At 33.4% G+C, this 21,728-nt stretch overlaps 1 protein-coding gene across 6 annotated transcripts; it reads left to right on the plus strand.

Moving 5' to 3' along the window:
- Positions 1-8,974: 8,974 nt before the first annotated feature.
- gata6 (GATA binding protein 6) lies at positions 8,975-19,913 on the plus strand. Of its 6 annotated transcripts, none has more exons than XM_017358955.3 (7): positions 8,975-9,643; positions 9,806-10,708; positions 12,321-12,487; positions 14,967-15,092; positions 18,119-18,206; positions 18,293-18,393; positions 18,964-19,913. In XM_017358955.3, the coding sequence occupies exons 2-7, from the start codon at positions 9,853-9,855 to the stop codon at positions 19,129-19,131; spliced, it is 1,506 nt and encodes a 501-aa protein (XP_017214444.1). In that variant the 5' UTR covers positions 8,975-9,643; positions 9,806-9,852; the 3' UTR covers positions 19,132-19,913. The 6 variants fall into 6 exon arrangements, with proteins under 6 accessions (XP_017214444.1, XP_073776851.1, XP_073776848.1 ...); XM_073920750.1 differs by having other exon boundaries at positions 18,293-18,378; XM_073920747.1 differs by having other exon boundaries at positions 8,975-9,507; positions 18,293-18,378.
- The last annotated feature ends 1,815 nt before the right edge of the window (positions 19,914-21,728 follow it).

Genomic DNA, 21,728 nt, shown 5'->3' on the forward strand with positions numbered 1-21,728 from the left:
TAACTATAATCCTCAACCCTAACCTCATAGCAAACACACAGCACTTAATGTAGTAAGTAAAATTAAGCTGTGTATTAATATAGAGTTGAAGTCAGAATTATTAGCCTCTCTTTGAATTTTTATTTTTATTTTTTTTCCCAAATGATGTTTAACAGAGCAAGTACATTTTCACAGAATGTCTGATAATATTTTTTCTTCTGGAGAAAGTCTTATTTGTTTTATTTAGGCTAGAATAAAAGCAGTTTTTTATTTTTAAAAAACAATTTTAAGGTCCAAATTATTAGTTTTAGTCAGTTTTAAATCACTTTTATGTTAAATTTGTTTTGGATTAACATCACTTGTTATATTTTTATTTTGTCTTTATGAGTTTAGCTCTCTTTCATACTAAACTGTTTCAGGAATTTCAGTACAAATGGAAAAAATGGCTTTTGTTTTGTTTTTGTTACATTAATATTGGATTAATATCCCTTTACAACCATATTCTGTACAGTTTTGTCATCTGCGTGCGGTCGTTTTGAACTAAAATGGTCCTGTGGTCCACTACAGTCGACATGCTGTAAAATAAAAAAAAAAAAAAGGTAAAAACTCTAAATTGTAGACTTTTTTTCATTCCAAAGATGGTAGAAAATCACAAAAAAAGAAAATTTTTTATTTTTTATTTATGGATTTTATGGATTAAATGGATTTATGGATTATTTATGGATTATGGATTTATTTATGGATTATTTATGGATTTGAATATTTTAAATTGCCCTCACCCCACCCTACCCCTAAACCCAACTATCACAGGAGATTGTGTGCAGCTTTACTCTCTGAAAAAACTCATCCTATGTGATTTATAAGCATTTTGAGAAATGAGGGCGTCACCAGTGTCCTCATATTTCACCTCCTCTTTGTTAAACCTGTGTCATACCCATGTCATTATACAAATTTGTGTCCTGATATGTCACAAAAACACATACACGAACACACACGCATACACACACACACACACACACACACACACACACACACACACATATATATAAATAATTTTTTAATTCATGTTATATATTTTTGCAATTTAGATGGTAAATGTGCTTAGTTATCATAATATTGACTTAGGATAATAATAGGTATAATAATAATAATAATAATAATAATAATAATAATAATAATAATAATAATGGCTCACATCATGAAATGATGAAAGATGTTTTAAAGGGTTTGTTCATTCAGAAATTCATTATTACTCATCTTTCCTCAACTCAACTTTACTTGACTTTCTTTCTTCTGTTACACACAAAACAAAGACCTTCATGGTTTTTTTATTCCTACTACAAACATCAATGGCAACATTCTTCACAATATCTTCTTTTCATTCATTCATTTTCCTTCGGTTTACTTCCTTTTTATCATCAGGGTTCCCTACAGCTTAATGAACCACCAACTTATCCAGCATATGTTTTACACAGCGGATGCCCTTCCAGCTACAAACACCCATACACACTGATTCACACTCAAACAATACGGCTAATTTCGTTTATCCAATTCACCTATAGCGCATGTGTTTGGACTGTGGGGGAAACCGAAGCACACGGAGGAAAACCACGCCAACACAGAACATGCAAACAGAAATGCCAACTGGCCCAGCTGAGACTGGAACCAGTGACCTTCTTGTTGTGAGGTGGCAATGCTAACCACCATGCCGCTACCTATTTTCTTTCGTGTTCAACAGAACAAGAAACTCATCAATGTCTAAGACCACTCAAATGTGATGTTAAATGATGCCAGAATTTGCATTTTTAGCTGTACTATCCCTTTAAGAAGGCGTAACGCAACACAAGTTGAACCCGCTTGTAAAGTCAGCTTGACTCAACTTAAAATTTGAAAGCAGCGTTGTGCTTAAAATAGCCATAATTTAACATCATTATCATGGTGTCACTGCTCTTTTGAACTTCAACTTCCCCTCTACTGAGCTTCTGTATTTCCACCGAATGACTGTCAGTATTAAAAACGCGAAACAGATCTGTGAATCTCATGACTCCAGCAGGGTGTGACCAGAGAAGGTTAACACGTTTACAACTGAAGGCCTCTCCCACACACACACACACACACACACACACACACACACGCACACACGCACACAGACACACACACACACACGCACACACACAAAGGTTGCTTTTACACCTTCTTGTTTAATCATCTACTATTGCAAACAGCCACATACATGCGTCTGTCTCTCTCCGCAGATGACAGTCTCTGGCTTTAGTCCTGCTGGAGAAGGCTGTGCCAGGCGTAAAGAGCATAACATCCAGCCATAAACCATAAGTAAATAGGGCACATTTTAATGCAGTAGGAACAGGGCTGAGATACTCGAATGTAGGAGTTTTGAAGAAAAGATTGGTTTTGTTTATAATGTTGCTTAAGTAAGTGCGCACTTTATCCAAACTACTCATTTAAAATGAGCTGAAACAACACAGTTTTTGAGATTTCGTTGAGTTTTATGTTCATTCATTTCATCTTTTAATTCCATCGCCACAGCGGAATGAACCGCCAACTCATTCAATAATTTTATTTTCGGCTTAGTCCCTTTATTAATCTGGGGTCGCCACAGTGGAATGAACCGCCAGCTATTCCAGCATAAGTTTTACACAGCGAATGCCCTTCCAGCTGCAACCCAGTACTAGGAAACACCCATACAATCTCATTCACACATACACTCATACACTATGGCCAATTTTAAATAATATTTCATTTAATTTCCTTTGGCTTAGTTTCAGTTACAGAAATCGCCACAATGGAATGAACCGCCAACTCATTTATTCACTAATTTTCTTTTTCGGCTTAGTCCCTTTGTTAATCTGGGGTCGCCACAGCGGAATGAACCGCCAACTATTCCAGCATATGTTTTACACAGCGAATGCCCTTCCAGCTGCAACCCTGTGCTGGGAAACACCCATACACACTCATTTACACACAAACTCATACACTACGTCCAATTCTAAATATTATTTTCGTTTAATTTTCTTTGGCTTACTCTCTATTTCAGAAATTGCCACAGCGGAATGAACTGTCAACTCATTCATTCATTCATTCACTCACTCATTTATTCATTCGTTCATTCATTCATTCATTCATTCATTTTCTTTTCAACATAGTCCATTTATTAATCTGGGGTTGCCACAGCGGAATGAAACACCAACTATTCCAGCATATGTTTTACACAGCGAATGCCCTTCCAGCTGCAACCCAGTACTAGGAAACACCCATACACACTCATTTACACACGAACACATACACTACGGCCAATTTTAAATATTATTTTCATTTAAGTTTCTTTGGCTTAGTCTTTACTTCAGAAATTGCCACAGCGGAATGAACCGCCAACTCATTCATTCATATTCTTTTCGGCTTAGTCCCTTTATTAAAAAATGTTAGAGCTGGTAACTACTGACTTTCATTTTATTAAAAATTAATATTGTGGAAGTCAATGGTTACTGGTTTCTAACATTTTACAAAGTACCTTCTTTTATGTGTAACAGAAGAAATAGGATTGTAATGTTAAGCAAATGATCACGGCTTTAAATATTCTGTTAAACTATTTGTTAAATGTTGGATATGGTATAGATAATTTCTTTTAATTGAACACTATGATCATGTTACACTGCAGTCTGTGTAAATTCACCAAAAGCAGCTTCCGTGCCACCTTAGCAGTGTAAATTTGCCTTTACACAGATTATATAGACTTTTAAGGGGCATTTTATTCCAAAAATGAAAATACTATTAATCAAACATTTACTAGTTTTTTTTTCTTCTGTTGAACACAAAGGACGATGTTTTAAAGAATGTTAGAGCTGGTAACTATTGACTTCCATAGTAGGAAAAACGAAATATTATGGAAATCAATGGTTACCGGGTTTCCAACATTTTACTAAATATCTTCTTTTGTGTTTAACAGAGGAAGTTGAGTAGCCTAAATGATCACAATTTTAAATATTTTGTGAATTTTCAATAGTTAAATCTTAGATAGGGCCTATAGACAATTTATTTTAACTGAACATTAATTGTGATGATTTAACCCCGCAGTCTGTGTATTTTCGTTTACCTAAATCCAATTTTGTTTTTAGATAAATTGAGATATTTTAGCATCTTAAGATTAGATCGAACCTATAGTCTATATAATTTTGTTCTGTTACTTAAACACTGGTGACTTCCTGTTCACATGCAATGACTGTTCTTCCAGTGAAAAAAGGCTAACACCCACCTGACTTACAATATATCACCAGAGGTAATGACTATTTGATCGCTTCATCATCATTCACGCGGGAACAACTTTAGTGGTGTACAACACAAAGCAAACGAATCTAGCAATGATTGCTCTACAAGAAACATTGTCTGAAGCAACCTGATGAGCCATAAGCAAATATCTAATATGGCGCTGAACAATCGCAAACATTCTTACCTTTACTCCGCTGCACATGTCTAATCACACGGAGATAATCTAATGGCACCGCTGAATTATGAGCTTTTTTCTGGCGGTAATTATCAGATAATAAATGGACAACAACTTATTAATTCATTTTCCTTCGGCTTAGGCCTTATTCAGCAGGGTTTGCCACAGCGGAATGAACCACCAACTTATCCAGCATATGTTTTACACAGCGGATGCCCTTCCAGTTGCAACCAAGTACTGGGAAAGGATTTAAAAACTATTTAGCTAATTTTGCGGGCTATTTAATTCGATAAACACTGTAACATGCTGGGCACCCGACACAAATTAAATTAACTCAATTGTGTTTACAAATTTTAGTGGATTGAACATTAAACAAAAATGGCGAATTGAGTTTATTCAGCTCATTTTAATTAATAAGAGCAGCACAAAAATTTTATTTTCTGAGTAAAAGTCTTCCTTTAAAAGTAATATAGACTACAAAAAACACAATTTTAGTTCATTAATAAATTCGTTTCTTTTTCGGCTTAGTCCCTTTATTTTATCAGAGGTCGCCACAATGGAATGAACCACCAACTATTCCAGCATTTGCAGTGGATGACCTTCCGGCCGCTACTCAGTATGCTGGGAAACACAATTTAATGATAATAATAATAACAATAATAATAATAATAATAATAATAATAATAATAATAATAATAATAATAATAATAATAATAATAACAATAGAAGCCTAATTAATTTATTCATTTTCTTTTCGGCTTAGTCCCTTTATTAATCAGGGGTCACCACAACGGAATGAACCACCAACTATTCCAGCAGCAACTCGGTACTGGGAAACACAATTTAATAATAATAATAATAATAATAATAATAATAATAATAATAATAATAATAATTATAGTCTAATTCATTCATTCATTTTCTTTTTGGCTTAGTCTCTTTATTAATCAGGGGTCACCACAACGGAATGAACCACTAACTATTCCAGCAGCAACTCAGTACTGGGAAACACAATTTAATAATAATAATAATAATAATAATAATAATAATAGTCTAATTAATTTATTCATTTTTTTTATCTTAGTCTCTTTATTAGTCAGCGGTCGTCACAACGGAATGAACCACCAACTATTCCAGCATTTCCAGCCGCAACTCAGTACGTGTAAACACAATTTAATAATAATAATAATAATAATAATAATAATAATAATAATAATAATAATAACATTAATAATAATAACATTAATAATAATAATGATAATAATAATAATAATAATAATAATAATAATAATAATAATAATAATAATAGTTGTTGTTGCTGTTGTTGTTGTTGTTGTTGTTGTTTTTGTTGTTATTATTTATTTATTTATTTGCCTATTATTATTAGAATTAAGAATAAATAATTTGCATTTTCGCAGCAGCATTGATCGATGGTATTTGCTCATGAGATCATTCTGGCGCAGACATTGTGTCTCTATTGTGTTCGTTGAATTCGTTTTACATTGTGAGGTCAAAGTACATGCAGGCAGCCTGATAAAGACTCTCTTTGTAGTGGCCTAGAACGCAATAAATAGCCTAGTATAACATATTGTATATATACCAGGGGAAACCATTCATTCCCGTAAATAACTGAATGCTGTGATTTCGGTAAATGCCGTGTTAAGATCTTTAACATGTTTATTTTGATCATTAAATCAGGTTTCAGAAAAAAAAAAACTTTAATATAAAAAGAAGTGACGAAACTTTAAATAAAAGCTATGCTCACAATATTTAATATAGCATTAATGTACCTTTAATATATGAAATGCCAAAGGGAAAGTCTAATTTGTGTTTTGGTAAAATAGCTAAATAAATATAATTTATTCATTCATTCATGTTCCTTCGGCTTAGTCCCTTTAATTATCAGGGGTGCCCACAGCGGAATGAACCGCCGAAATTGTATTATTATTTTGTGTAAGCACTGCTTTTTAATTTAATTTAATAAAAATGAAAGCCTTTAAATTTAAAGAATTATTTATATAGCCTAGATTATTTAGCTATATGTCAATACACTTTCTACCTAAACGCGAATTTTAAACAGTGTTTTTCTCTCTCTTTCTACAAAAAAGAAGGCTGATAATTTGATTTACCTCCATTATTAGAAGAGACAGACACACATATGATGGCAGGACACAATGCAGACTCATGCATTCACACACACACAGACACACACTCCTGTCAAACTGTCTGGACAGCGTTTCTACAGAGATAAATATAGATAAAAGCTCCAATGCGTGACTGTGTTTTTAATGCAATTTTGCACTGCACACGATTTTCCTTCACAATTTCAACGAGAAAGAGTTGTAGGGTATATAAATACTACAAATGCATATTTAAAAAAAACAAATAAAGCAATGGCAATTTTGAAAACACAATTAAAAATCAGTGTTATATAATTTATACACAGCAATTTACACTGTGAAAAAAATGCGATCAATTAGTTATGACAGCATGTATTTTTAGTTCATTGTAACTAATTAAACTAAGTTAATCATGTTCTAACGTAATATTATAAGCCACACAAGCTGATTTAAGTCGGATTAATATAATACAAGATCGATAGACTCATAAGGTAAACTGATTCAGCTGAAAACATTAAGGTTTTAATACAGTGTACTCAACTATGTTAAAATATAATAACCTAGTAGGTCACCGAATAAACTGACTAACAACAGTCAGAGAGCTCAATCGCGACATGATTAATCTAATTGTCATCCTCCAATACCTGATCAGGTCACTACACAATGTATATTCTGCTTGAACGCATTATCGGCGGTTCAAAGTCAAGCACTCAGTAATGCCTGTTGCCCGCTGGTTGTTTGTGCAGGATCTTTTACAATCCTAAACGATGCCCCATCGTCTTAGATGAGCTAATTAGCAAACGACCCTGATTTGCATATGCACAGACATCAAAACTGCTAGAAGTGATTTCATCAGTCGTGATTTACTCTTACACTCTAAACAGAACTGCTGGGTTATTTCAACACAAATTGTATTTAAAACAGATTATATGCTGTGTTATATTGCTGTCTGAAATGCTAACTAAAATCGACATATATTTTAAATTATGGGTAATAAATGATGGGTTATTTCAAACTAAAATGATCAACAAACACACACGTTGGGATGAATTTGGTTCCATAAATTAAATGATAATAAAAATTATAAGCCAGCAGTTATTTTTGTACATCTTTACCCCAATATTTATCGGGAATAACCCAGTATTTTTAGTGTGAAAATGATGTCAGTTCCACCAAATTGTGTGCAAATTATGTACAAGCATTGCTTTAAAATTGGTCAATAAATTGAATTCAAAATACTTAACCCAGCAGTCCAATAATATAGACAAAAATATGGACTTCTGGGTTAAATATTTTTGGGATCAATTTATAGACCAAATTTAAAGCAATGCTTTATTTTAAATATTGGGGTAAAATATGTACTGTATAATGTTTATTATTATTTAATGTATAGGACCAAATTTATTATGATTATTTATTAACTTTAGGTTGTGTCCATAGTTTGCCCATTTTAGTTTGAAATAACCCATTTTTTATTGCTACGCAATTATGCACTCAAAAATGCTGGGTTATTTCTACTATATTTTGGGGTAAATACTGCTGGGATATGGTGTTTTATTATTATGTAATTTACGGGACCAAATTTATCCCAACGTTTGTGGTTTGTCCATATTTGTCCATTTTAGTTTGCAATAACCAATCATATTTACCTAGCATTTTTACACTCTAAATGTTGGGTTATTTAAACTATATTTTGGGGTAAATATGTACTGTTGGGATATATATAAATATTATTATTATTATTATTATTATTATTATTATTATTATTATTATTATTTAGTTTATAGGATCAAATGTATCCCAACATTTGGGTTTGTCAATTTTTTGCCTAATTTAGTTTGAAATAACTCACCATTTATTACTTAGCATTTTAAAATGCGGGGACATTTTAATTAAATAGTGGGGTAAATATACAGCTGAGATATATTATTTAAATTATAGGACCAAATTAATCCCGGTTTGTCCTTATTTTGCCCATTTTAGTTTGAAATAGCCCATCATTCATTACGCATGGTTTAATATATGAATCGATCAGATTTTAGTTATCGAAAAGCATTTCAGATTGCAACATAACACAGCATATAAGTGCTCCGGTATTTAAGCTGTGCAAATGACGCTTTAAATAACAGTTCGTCCATCTTTAAGTAATTTCGTAGCGAAAATAGACTTAACTTGTCCTAATAAATCCGCTGACGCATTTAAATACGGTCCTCCTTCACGCGAAAACTCGGTTAGATTTCTTAGACTCGCATTTTCCATTCGACATCAAGGACTTGAAAAGTAAGTAAGGTGGAAAGTGAAGAGCAGCTCCCCTATCGAGCAGATGTGTTTGCTCAAGCTGGAGTCCAATCAGAGGCCCGGAGCCTAAAAGGCGCCTCCTCTCTTAACCATCGTCACGAGTCAACGGAGAACTTTCAGTCCTAATAGTTCTCCAAGTCCTGCAACCACAGAACCGCTGGATCCTGCGAACACCAACTTATGGCAAACCACCAATAGGTCAGTGGTGACTTTTTCTTCCCTCGTCTTGGTTATAAATGTCTTCCCGGGCTCCTGTCAAACATCTGGTGTTGGTGCTGAGTTCAGTGCCAGTTGAGGAGAGCCGAAATCATTTCGAGTATTTTTTACCCTGCCTCTCTCTCTCTCTCTCTTATCTGTTGTGGGTCTTATCAAGTGGTTATCTCTTTTCTGCAAAGACATATTACGTTTTGTTTCCTATCTGTTACGTTGGGTGTTTTTTGGGGTAATTATGATGAGGCTACATGAAGAGGGAGGACGGACTCACGACACGGATGGATTCAGATCTTCAGCGTAAAACCCTGTATGGGGTGTGTGTGCGTGCGCATGTGTTTTCTGGGAATATAGTCCATTTGTGCTCAGTCATTCATGTCACGCAGTTCAACTTTCAATTTAGGACATTACAAGACGACACAAAAATCATAAATTTCCCGAGTAAGTTTTAAAATGACCATTACGCGCTTGTGAGAAACTAATGCCTTCATGTGTAAAATGAGAACATGGATTTCCTTCAAAAACTGCGCAAATAATAAAAGATGTAGTGCTAAAATGTCAAACAGCATTTTAAAAGGTACTTTAATAATTAGATTTTTTTAAATAATTTTTTTTTCATAATGATTTAAGCCCCTCTTCGGTTTTCTTGGACATATCGTTGTGATCTTTTTGTGTGTTTAACTCTCTCTTTGTTAAGCCTTTATTTATTTCCGACATTTATATATGTTATTTTTTTCAGTGCACTCTTCATTTTCCACACACTGTGAGATATAAAAGGGATCCTGGATGGACCTGGGTGATAACAGCTGGTCCATGGTCAAGCGCGAAGTGTCCAGCAGCAGCAGCCCAGGGTCTCCGGCTGAGCAAAGCTACCTGAACACTGACCGGAGGGACCGGCTGAGATCCCCGGCGCCGACTCACCTGGACCCGGTGGGATCCCGTCGCGCGGAGGGCAGGCCCCTACACTCCTACGTCCACTTCGGGCATCCTAACAACGCCCTGCCCAGTTCTGACGACGTTACACTCTTCACGGATTTAGACCAGGGCAACAAACTCATCATCTCAGGTGGACACCCCAGGGAGACGCATAAGGGAGGCCTCATTGTGGACCCTACCGACATGTATCAGACCCTGGCCATCGCGGCGGCCCAGAGCCAGGCCGGTTATAACGACACGCCGTCGGCCGGTTACATGCACTCCAACCCCACTTCTCCCGTTTATGTGCCTACGTCTCGCGTTGGAACGATGATACCGAATTTGTCTTACCTGCCACCCGGCGTGTCAACACAGCCGAGCCACGCGGTGAGCAGTCACTCGGTGTGGTCTCAGCCCGCGCCCGAGAGCCCGTCCTACAGCACTGGAAGCCCGCATACCTCCAACCGGTTCCACTACTCCCCAAGTCCGCCGATGAATAACGGCACATCGAGGGATACCAGCTACACTACTCCTCTGAATGTAAACAGTCGCGACCAGTACCTTTCAAGACCGATAAGTGGATCTTACCCGAGCCCGTACCCTCCGTATGTCACACCGCAGCTCTCACAGCTACCGGCGGCGTGGCCCGCGGGACCCTTCGAGAACTCCATGCTGCACTCACTGCAATCCCGAAGCGCACCGCTGGCCATCAGGGGCCCCAACGGAGGTGAGCTGTCGCTGATCATCACACAGAGTATATGTGCTGTATATTTCTGACTATGAAATTAAATAATAATAATAATAATAATAATAATAATAATAATAATAATGGTGTAATAATAATACTAATACTTCTACTACTACTACTACTACTACTTATAATAATAATAATAAATGCATAAATAATAATAAATATATACTTGAACGGCCATTATGATAATATTAATAATATAAGATAATTTAATATAATAATTATATATATATATATATATATATATATATATATATATATATATATATATATATATATATATATATATATATATATATATATGATTTATTTTGCGTATTAACTAGTCGAAACTATTTTAATTTTATATTTTTTAATTATTAACATTAAATGTATGTCGAGTTCAGATGCAAAAAAAAAAAAAACTCTGTGTCACCTGAAAGTTTCTTCTAATATTGCCATTTTTTTCTTAGGCTTGTATGTCTTGGTTCAGAAATTTTACTTTTATGGTAAATAATGAGTTGTTTTCATCGCTTTCAACATGAAATAACTTCACATAAACATAAGAGGCTTAGAAAAATAATGATTGTAGTAGAAAATTACAGATGGAGGTTTTTGATGTACTTGGAGGTTTTTGCATCTGAACTCTTCATATATATATATATATATATATATATATATATATATATATATATATATATATATATATATATATATATATACAATTTTAAAGTTGATTATTAAATATATTTAATTAAAGTAGTTTTGACTTATATTGCGCAAATTTAATTATTAAATAAAAGAAACAAATGAGTAATTGAAAAAAAATGGTAATGTATCTTCTCTTTTGTTTAGCAACAGGTGGAATATCGGACTGTATTTTTCTGAATATAACTATATGGTTGTAGAAACTTTTAAAACACTAGTTTAGATCTTTTTATTGACCACTTTTCTATAAAAAAGTCTCTTTTAAAGCTTTCCATTTTTGTGCTCTGAAATTCTCCGCCAAAAAAAAAAGTCAATACAATAGACTGCTTTAAAATAAAAATAGCATAAAAATACGTATAAAATACGTGTAAAATTTATACAATTGTTATCCTTTAATACCACAAGTAGATAATTGTGTAGCCTTGTTAATTGTTTAGTGACAATTTAAAGTTACATGTTGCCTTTGTAGGTAGCCTATGTTAACGAAGTTAGATATTACTATTTCTATATAGCCTAACATTGCGTTATCCATTTTAGTAATGTCAATTAGAATAAAAATATCGACGATTATCCAACAACATACATGGTGCAAATTCGCCATACGCAGAAATTTAATGAGAAACCCTCAATCAAAAAAATGGCGTTTGCTGTTTGAAGTGAGCGGCGACAACACAATTCTTGGTTTGTTTTGGAAGACAACTTAATTGTTTAAAGTCCAATCCACTTAAATTTGTAAAAATGAATAATTTAACTTATTTCCTCCATGCTGTCCCAGTGCAAATCGTTTGTGTGGAACCCACCATTTTTTACAGTGAATCTCATCTTGTCATTAATGCCATTAGTCTGTTGCAAGTGCCATTAATGCGCGATTTATTGACTGAGTGCTTTCTGCGTGTGTCAGATCTGCTGGAGGAGATGGTGGAGAGCCGGGAGTGCGTAAACTGCGGCTCCATGTCCACCCCGCTGTGGAGACGCGACGGCACGGGACACTTTCTCTGCAACGCCTGCGGGCTGTACAGCAAAATGAATGGACTCAGCCGACCATTAATTAAACCTCAGAAGCGCATGGTAAGTGAGCACCGGCTCGACGAGCTACTCAACCACTCAATTTCCTGCCTATTTATTTCAAACAATAGCCAGAGGTTATCTGGGAACATCTTCACAGCTCTACTCCCATAATAAACGCTATTTTTATTGGACACGTTTGCAGGCGTTAAGCGTTTATTGTTTATATACTTGGGGGGAAAAAAGATACTGCGCACGTACTTTGTTTTATGTGATCTGCACCACAAAACCAGCAATGTGTCATTTTATTGCCTGACAACTATTCAAAATTAAATAAATGAATAAATAAATAAATAAATATTAAGTGAAATGGCCTTTTATTTTTCCGATTAAGTGCTTAGCGATGCATAATATTAATCAAAAATTAAGTTTTGATATATTTACAGTAGGTAATGTACAACATATTTTAATGGAACATGATCTTAACTTAATTTCCTAATGATTTTGGCACAAAAGAAAAATCTATAGCCTTCATTTGATGTTACAACGTACTTTCGGCAATTGTTAAAAATATACCTGTTCAACAAAAGACTGATTTGGTGGTCATATATTAAAAATAGAATATTTTCAGAAAAAATCATATTTTTATTGTTTAAATATTGATTTTTTTGATGACCCATGTAGCCTAATAAACAAATTAAAACATGGTATAGAAAAATTAACACATTTGACCCATACAATGTACTTTTGGCAATTATTTTTACAATATACCTGTGCAACATGAGACTGGTTTGGTGGTCACTTTTTAAAAATAGATCATATTTTTATTGTTTAAATATTTGTGGAATTGCTTCTAAATCAACACTTTTAACCCATACATTCTACTTTTGGCAATTGTCAAAATATACCTGTTTTATACCTGTCAATTCTGCTTTATACTTTATTATTTCATGAAAATAAATCTTATTTTTATTGTTTAAATATTTGTGGAAGTGATAATCCATCTAATAAGTTTAATCAAATAAAATATTGCGTATCGTCTAGAAAAATTAAGACTTTTGACCCATACAACCAAACCAATGGCGGTTTAAATGGCACACTGGGCAAACCACCCCATATACATCCCGCCCCGTTAATAATTTGTTATAAATATACTTATATTTCTTACAAATGAATGACATTACTATTATTATTATTATTATTATTATTATTATTATTATTATTATTATTATTATACTCTAAATCAGGGTTTCTGCAGGTTTCACCAAGGTAAATTTAAGACTTTTTAAGACAATTTTGAATGAAATTTAGGATTTGTTTTCAAATATCCCAGTTATAAAAGATTTTCACTTTCCCTATCAAAAAATGATAAAAAATTAATCCATTTAATAATACAGCAAGAATAATAATTTAATTAGAATTGTTTTTATTAATTTTCAAATATATCCATTCACAAACCCTATAACCCTTACCAAGAATAGAACAAAACATTACTGTCAATTACTCTAGTATATAGTATAGGTCAGGTCAGTATCCCTAGCAGTAAACAAATGAAGAACTTTAAAGCAAATGTTACTGTATGGAAAGTAATTAAATGCTGTATTTAAATAAAATGTTAAACGTTTTATATACATGAACAAAGAAAAAAATAAGACCTGTTTAAAAAAACACCTAACACAATATTTCAGACTTTTTAATGCCTAAAATATAGCTTTGGATATTTAAGAGATTTTAAGACCCCGCGGACACCCTGTAAACAGGTTAAATAACATAAATGAATGGACTGATATGCTAAGATCACTTTTGCATAAAATTTTGCATGAAAATTAATGACAATTCTATAGAATACAACAGAAATATGCTTTATGGAATTATCTGTTTTCTTAGACCCGACTCGTGGCCGAGAATTAATGTTATTATTACCTCCCTCCCTGACTCATTAACCCTCCTTTCTGCTTCATGCTTAGTCAAAATAAGATCACCATCATATTATATAAACTTTAGTTTTGTCGACTTGGAAAACACACCTCTGCATAAAAGTTACTCCGGTTTCACAGCGCATGAGCGGCGCATATTTTATTGAATCACATGTGAACAACCGGGATTCACACCGGGAGCAGAGCAGGGAATGGTTTGCACCAGCTTTGTTTTGGTTGCAGATAGAGAGTAATTCATTCCAGAATTCCAGAATTTTTGCATCGTCTTTCCGTGCTGCCCCCCAGCAAGATGCCACACTGGGCGATCGGCCATATTGCCCATAATCCACCACTGCATACAAGATACTTTTGGCTTTTGTTAAGCAAGACTGGTTTGATGGTTACATATAAAAAATATATTTAAATAAAAAAACGTTTTTTATTGTTTAAATATTTGTGGAATTGATGATCCATTTAATAAGTAAAATAAATACAATTATTCGACAATATTGATTTATTCCGCCAGTAATTGATCACAATAACACGATGAATGCATGCCTGGACACTTTTTAAAAAATATATAAATCGCTGTCAATTAATGTCATTGTAATTCCTTTTATCTCCAGTCTTCCTCCCGGCGGATCGGACTGTCATGCGCAAACTGTCAGACGAGCACCACAACACTGTGGCGCAGAAACGCGGAGGGAGAGCCCGTGTGCAACGCCTGTGGTCTTTACACCAAGTTACACGGGGTAAGTCATATTGGAGACACTCAAAAAAGCAATGTTTTCTTGGTTAACTTAATTTGTGTAGGGACAACTTGAAGGAATTGTGTGAATCCCTGTATGTTTTATAGTGTATTATAGCCTACCTGCTCTATTTCATGCAGGTTAAGAAATGGCTGACTTTAAAGCGTCAAACATCCTTGTATTTAACACCAACTTAGTTCTGTTTTATACATATGCCAAAATAATTGGCGGTTCATTCCACTGTGGCGACCTCTGATAAATATTTTACCAAGCCGAAGGACAATCAACGAATGAATGAATATGTTTTATGTTGATGGTTTAGCTTATTACACATTGTGAATATAGTTTCATTGCTAAATATCATGTGGAGAGACTCTCCCTTTGCTTTGAACATTTTTAAATGAGTTTAAGCTACTTTAGTCCTCACTGAGATTACTTAAACATTGTCGTGCTCAGAAATATCATGTCTAAGTTTCTTGTGCTTCAATTTTTAATTTATTATTATTTTTTTTATCTCCTTACTTAATAAATCCCCTTAAGGATGTATGCTTACTGTTATTGTACTTGGTTTGATACTATGTTTTACCTCTATGAGATTTTGTATTCTTTGTTAAAGTAAATAAAAAACTTCTGTTAGATATTACACAAAACAACATTTGTATTCAAATGATTCAAATGATAAATCAAATAACACTGTAAATGAAATCAATAGAAACCGTTCAAACAGTTTCCACAACAAATGCTATTAAAGCTTGTACACTTTCAGAAATAAAGGTACCAGATCTGCCACTGGGGTGGAGCCTTTTTAAAAGCTCATTTTTGTACAATACAAGTGGACGTTAGCATCTTTTTTTGTACCTTTAATGTACTGTGAGGTATTTAGGTAAAGTTGGTATTACACTTGCACAATCAGTGACAACTTGTGACATGCTCCCTATGTTGTTTTTTACCATGGTATTTTGAATATTCGGTCTGAAATCACATAGAAGTATGACCTGAAAAACAACATTAGCACTATTTATTTAACTGTGGACGATGTTGTACTTTGATTGTCGTTAACTGCTAATATGATTTCCCTATTTAGAATAGCGAAGACAACTTGATGATACAATTAAGGAGAAAGTCAGAATGTGTGAATATAAAACTAACTTGTCCTCAACCTGTGGTAAAAATGTGTACATTTATCTATTAATATGTTCCTTTAAGGACCTTTTGGGAACAAAAATGTACCTTTTGAAAAGTGACAGTGTATTTAAGAGTGTATTTATATGGTTTCTAGTTTATTCTGCATATATTTTATTGGTTATGTTGGCTTTAAATTCACAAATTCATTCAGACAACTTGTGACATGCTCCCTATATTGTTGTTTACCATGGTACTTTGAATATTCAGTCTGAAATTACATGCAAGATGACTCAAAACAACTTTAGAACTATTTATTTAACTATGAACAACGTTGTACTTTGATAGTCATAGGCTGCTAATATGATTTCACTTTTCAGAATTTGCAGAATCTGAACTTGTATAATTATGGGGAAAGTCAGAATGTGTGAATATAAAACCAACTTTTCCTCAACCTGTGGTAAAAATGTGAACATTTATGTATTAATATGTTCCTTTAAGGACCTGTTAGGAACAAAAATGTACCTTTAGAAAAGTGACAGAGTATTTAAGAGTGTATTTGAATGGTTTCTAACATATTCTGCATATATTTTATTGGTTACAGGTTGGCTTTAAATTCGCACATTCGTTCAGTGACAACTTGTGACATCCTCCCTATATTGTTTACCATGCTACTTTGAATATTTGGTCTGAAATCGCATGCAAGCATGACCTCAAAACAACATTAGCACTATTTATTTAACTGTGGACAATGTTGTACTTTGATAGTCATTAACAGCTAATGTGATTTCACTTTTCAGAATTAGTAAAGACTTCTTATCTGAAATGATATAATTAAAGAGAAAGTCTGAATGTGTGAATAGAAAACCAACTATTCCTCAACCTGTGGTAAAAAAAAAGTGCACTTTTTATGTATTAATATGTTCCTTTAAGCACCTGTTAGGAACCAAAATGTACCTTTAGAAAAGTGACAGTGTATTTAAGAGTGTATTTGAATGGTTTCCTGTGTATTCTGCATATATTTTATTGGTTAGGTATGTTTTAAATTCACACATTCATTCAGTGACAACTTTTGACATGCTCCCTATATTGCTGTTTACCATGGTATTTTAAATATTCGGTCTGAAATCACTTGCAAGTATGACTCAAACAACATTAGCACTATTTATTTAAGTGTGAACAATGTTGTTTGATAGTCATTAACAGCTAATATGATTTCTCTATTTAGAATTAGCAAAGACTTCTTATCTGAGATGATATAATTAAGGAGACAGTCAGATTGTGTGAATATAAAACCAACTGTACCTCAACCTGTGGTAAAAATGTGTACATTTATTTTTTAATATGTTCCTTTAAGGACCTGTTAGGAACAAAAATGGACCTTTTGAAAAGCGAGAGTGTCTTTGAATGTTTTCTAGTGGATTTTCGATATATTTTATTACAATTAATTGAATTTAACATGCCTTTAAGGGAATAAGTACACATAGAGGATCATTATAGATTCAGTTAAATATAATATAATCAATATATGAACAATATCATCTTTATTAAGGGGCATCATAGTGGCGCAGTGGGTAGCACGATTCGTTTGCATGTTCTCCCTGTGTTCGTGTGGGTTTCCTCCAGGTGCTCTGGTTTCCCCCACTGTCCAAACACATGCGCTACAGGTGAATTGAATAAACTAAATTGGCCGTAGTGTATGAGTGTGTATAGGTGTTTCCCAGTACTGGGTTGCAGCTGAAAGGGCATCCGCTGCGTAAAACATATACTTTATGTTATTTTATACTTTATGTATACTTTATGAATAGTTGGTGGTTCATTCCACTGTGGTGACTTCTGAAATAGAAACTAAGCCAAAGGAAATGAAATGAAATGAATATTTTAAACAAAATAACATCATGTTTTAGGTGCCTCGGCCCCTTGCCATGAAGAAAGAAGGCATTCAGACAAGGAAAAGAAAACCAAAGTCTTTGAGCAAAGTGAAAGGATCATCTGGTATGTTTAATAATGTTCATTTAAAAGCATTCCTTCATGTGTGGTCAAATGCAGATTAACTGACTGTAAAATAAAATGATCCACAGGCAGCAGCTCGGTCCCCATGACTCCAACTTCTTCATCGTCTTCTAACTCAGAGGAGTGCACAAAAAACAGTCCTTCGTCAACACAGGTGCCTGTAACATCAGTGAGTGTATAATCTTAGGTTTTTAAAATCCGCATTTATCAGCATGAAGTCTCATAATACATTCAGGATGAGTCAGAGGAGACAATATTCTATAATGACAAAAATGTGTACACTGTAAAAAAATATGACAAAAAGTAACAACAACAATTCTTAAGGGCACACTGTATTTTGATGGTCCGTTTGTTGAGTTTAAGTTACATGGCATCTACATGCTCAATAATTCTTATTAGATTATAAGTAGACTGTTAGGTTGGGGTTAGGATTAGGGTTGAGGTTGGGATTAGTGTTAGTTGACATGTACTTGCAAAGTTTCTTATAGTCAGTTAAATGTCTGTTAAAGGAGCAGTATCAACAATTATTAAGCAGACAGTCTACTAATACTCAAATAGACCATCAAAATAAAGTGTTACCATTTAACTTACTATTTTAGTTACTTTGACTGATGTAATTTGAAATGACTAGAAAAGTTAATTTGATTCAACTAAGAATTGTAAACTAAAAACTAATAAGACTAAGAAACTTCAACATTGTTTGTTTAATAACACACGGACATTCTCTGCTCTGATCCAGGTCAACTCTTCAACACTTGTGGGCCAAGTTGATGTCCCGGGCACGACCGGCTCCATGGTAAAGTTCCCCGGCCAGGAGAGCCTGTACACCAATGTAGGCTTGACGTCCAGCGCTGACGTGGCCAGTTCTGTCAGAGGGGACTCTTGGTGCCCCATGGCCTTGGCCTAAAGCCTGGCATCACGGGGACCATTCGCCGTCCTTCAGCTCTCTAGGGCATGTTTTTCGGTGTGTGTTGGTGATCTTGAGGCTGATTCCTTTCAAATACTCCACTTTTGTTTTGTTTTAATTCACCAATGGGAATACGGGACGTCCTTGATGGAGATTATCAATGCTTCTCTTGAGGATGACGCCTTAGAAGAGTCTACTTTTTTGGTACTTTTGGAGCACCGTCAGTGTTGGAGGAAGTAGATTTGTACATATTGATGCCAACGGATACTTCGGCTATCTGGAAACACACACGTGAGGTTTTTGATTGGATTGTGGTGATCTGAAGAGAGAGAGAGAGATAATAAAGAAATAATGATTGATCGTTCTGAAACTGGAAGATGTCAAGGAGTTCTTGACAAACGCAAACATATTTATGAAGCTACGGTTGTTCTAATAATGCATATATTTGTCAATAAAGTAATAGGACTGAAGCCTTGCCCTTCCTCTAAGATCTTTTTTGTTTGTTTGTTTGTTTGTTTTATAAGCGCGTGGACGTCGCTCACTAAACCTGCACGCCTTTTATGTGAAGTTTGAAAAGAAAATGCAAAAAAAAAAGCTCTTATAAGGTTGAACTGATTTGTGAACTGATTCGTGATGGTTTAACACAGGGTATCAAATTATTGAATCACGGTCCAATCAAGCAAAAGTTGTGTTCAGATTTTGTGTGAACTGTTTGTTTTTGAAAGTGTAAATCTGGCGTAGATGATCAGCAAAACATGAAAAATAAAATGATTATCATCCCATGTAGAAATCTAATTTATGCAAATTTATGCAAATGACCAATTTGGCATACAAGTTCGTATTTGGATTTTGCATTTACAAGATATGTCAAATATGCAACATATTTTTCAAAGATGAAAAAATGGGGCATATTAATTCATTTTCAGTTGGCTCAGTCCTTTATTTATTAGGGGTTGCCACAGGGGAATGAACCACCAACTATTCCAGCATATGTATTACGCAGCGGATGCCCTTCCAACTGCAACCTGACGCAAAAAGACACACACGTGTGTGTGTGTACGTATATATATATGTATGTATATATGTATATATATATATATATATATATATATATATATATATATATATATATATATATATATATATATATAAAGTGACATTTAAAGACATAATTAGGTTAACTAGGCAGGTTAGGGTAATTTGGAAAGGTATTGTACAACGATGGTTTGTTCTGGACTATTGAAAAAAAATATAGCTTAAAAAGGCTAATAACTTTGACCTTAAAATGGTGTTTAAAAAAAAATTAAAAACTGCTTTTATTCGAGCCGAAATAAAACAAATAAGACTTTCTCCAGAAGAAAAAATATTATCAGACATACTGTGAAAATTTCCTTGCTCTGTCAAACATCATTTGGGAAATATTTAGCAAAGAAAAAAATTCAAAGGGGGGCTAATAATTCTGACTTCAACTGTATATGCTCATTCCCAAAATTATTCATTCCTCTAGTAAATTCTGATATAATTTTCAGTTCAAATGTGTATATATATATTTTTTTTTTCAGTGCTTCTAATATGACATTTTTCTCAGGCACTTGTGGCTAGGTTCAGTAAATTTACTTTTATGTTGATGAATCGGGCATTTTTATCATCTGTAAGGTCAAAAAATTTCATAGGATAATTAATAATAAACATAGGAGGTTGAGAAAACTGCAAATTTTTTGCACATTTTAGATGGCATTTAGAGGTTTTTGTATCTGAGCTATATTATATTATATACACACACACACACACACACACATACATATGTGTGTGTACATACATGTACATGTACATACATATACTGTATATCTGTGGCTGGAAGGGCATCCGCTGCGTTAAACATAGGCTGGAATAGTTAGTGGTTCATTACATGGTAATGCTTCTTTTACATTATATATATATATATATATATATATATATATATATATATATATATATATATATATATATATATATATATATATATATATATATATATATATATATATATATATATATATACCGTGCTCAACATAAATAAATACACCCCATTGTGAAAATGAATATTTTTCTCTATTTCTCACTGAATATAGGTAATGTATTTTGGTGCATTTAGAGTAAACAGATTTTTAAATGTATTATTTATATTTATTAAAATTGAAAGTTAAAACAAATAAATTCAAGCACAATATTGCAAAAAAAAAAAAAATACAACACAATATTTCAACAAGTTTTTTTTTTTTTGCTTTTCTTTTTTTCCCTTTAAATTATTTATTATTTTTCTATAACATATAAATTTGGGTGTACTAGTTTTGTACCGTTATCGTAAGTTAGTTTGTTAGATAAGCTCCAGATCTGGCTTTAATACTGACTAATCTAATCTAATCTAATATATATATATATATATATATATATATATATATATATATATATATATATATATATATATATATATATATATATATATATATATATATATATATATTTCATTTTTGCAATATTTTGAAATATATGTTGAATATATGGCATAAATAAAAAACACGAACTTGTAATTATATGTCAGTGAGGTTGTATATATT

The sequence above is a fragment of the Danio rerio genome, chromosome 2 (genome assembly GCF_049306965.1).
Source record: "Danio rerio strain Tuebingen ecotype United States chromosome 2, GRCz12tu, whole genome shotgun sequence".
NCBI classification, from domain to species: Eukaryota; Metazoa; Chordata; class Actinopteri; order Cypriniformes; family Danionidae; genus Danio; species Danio rerio.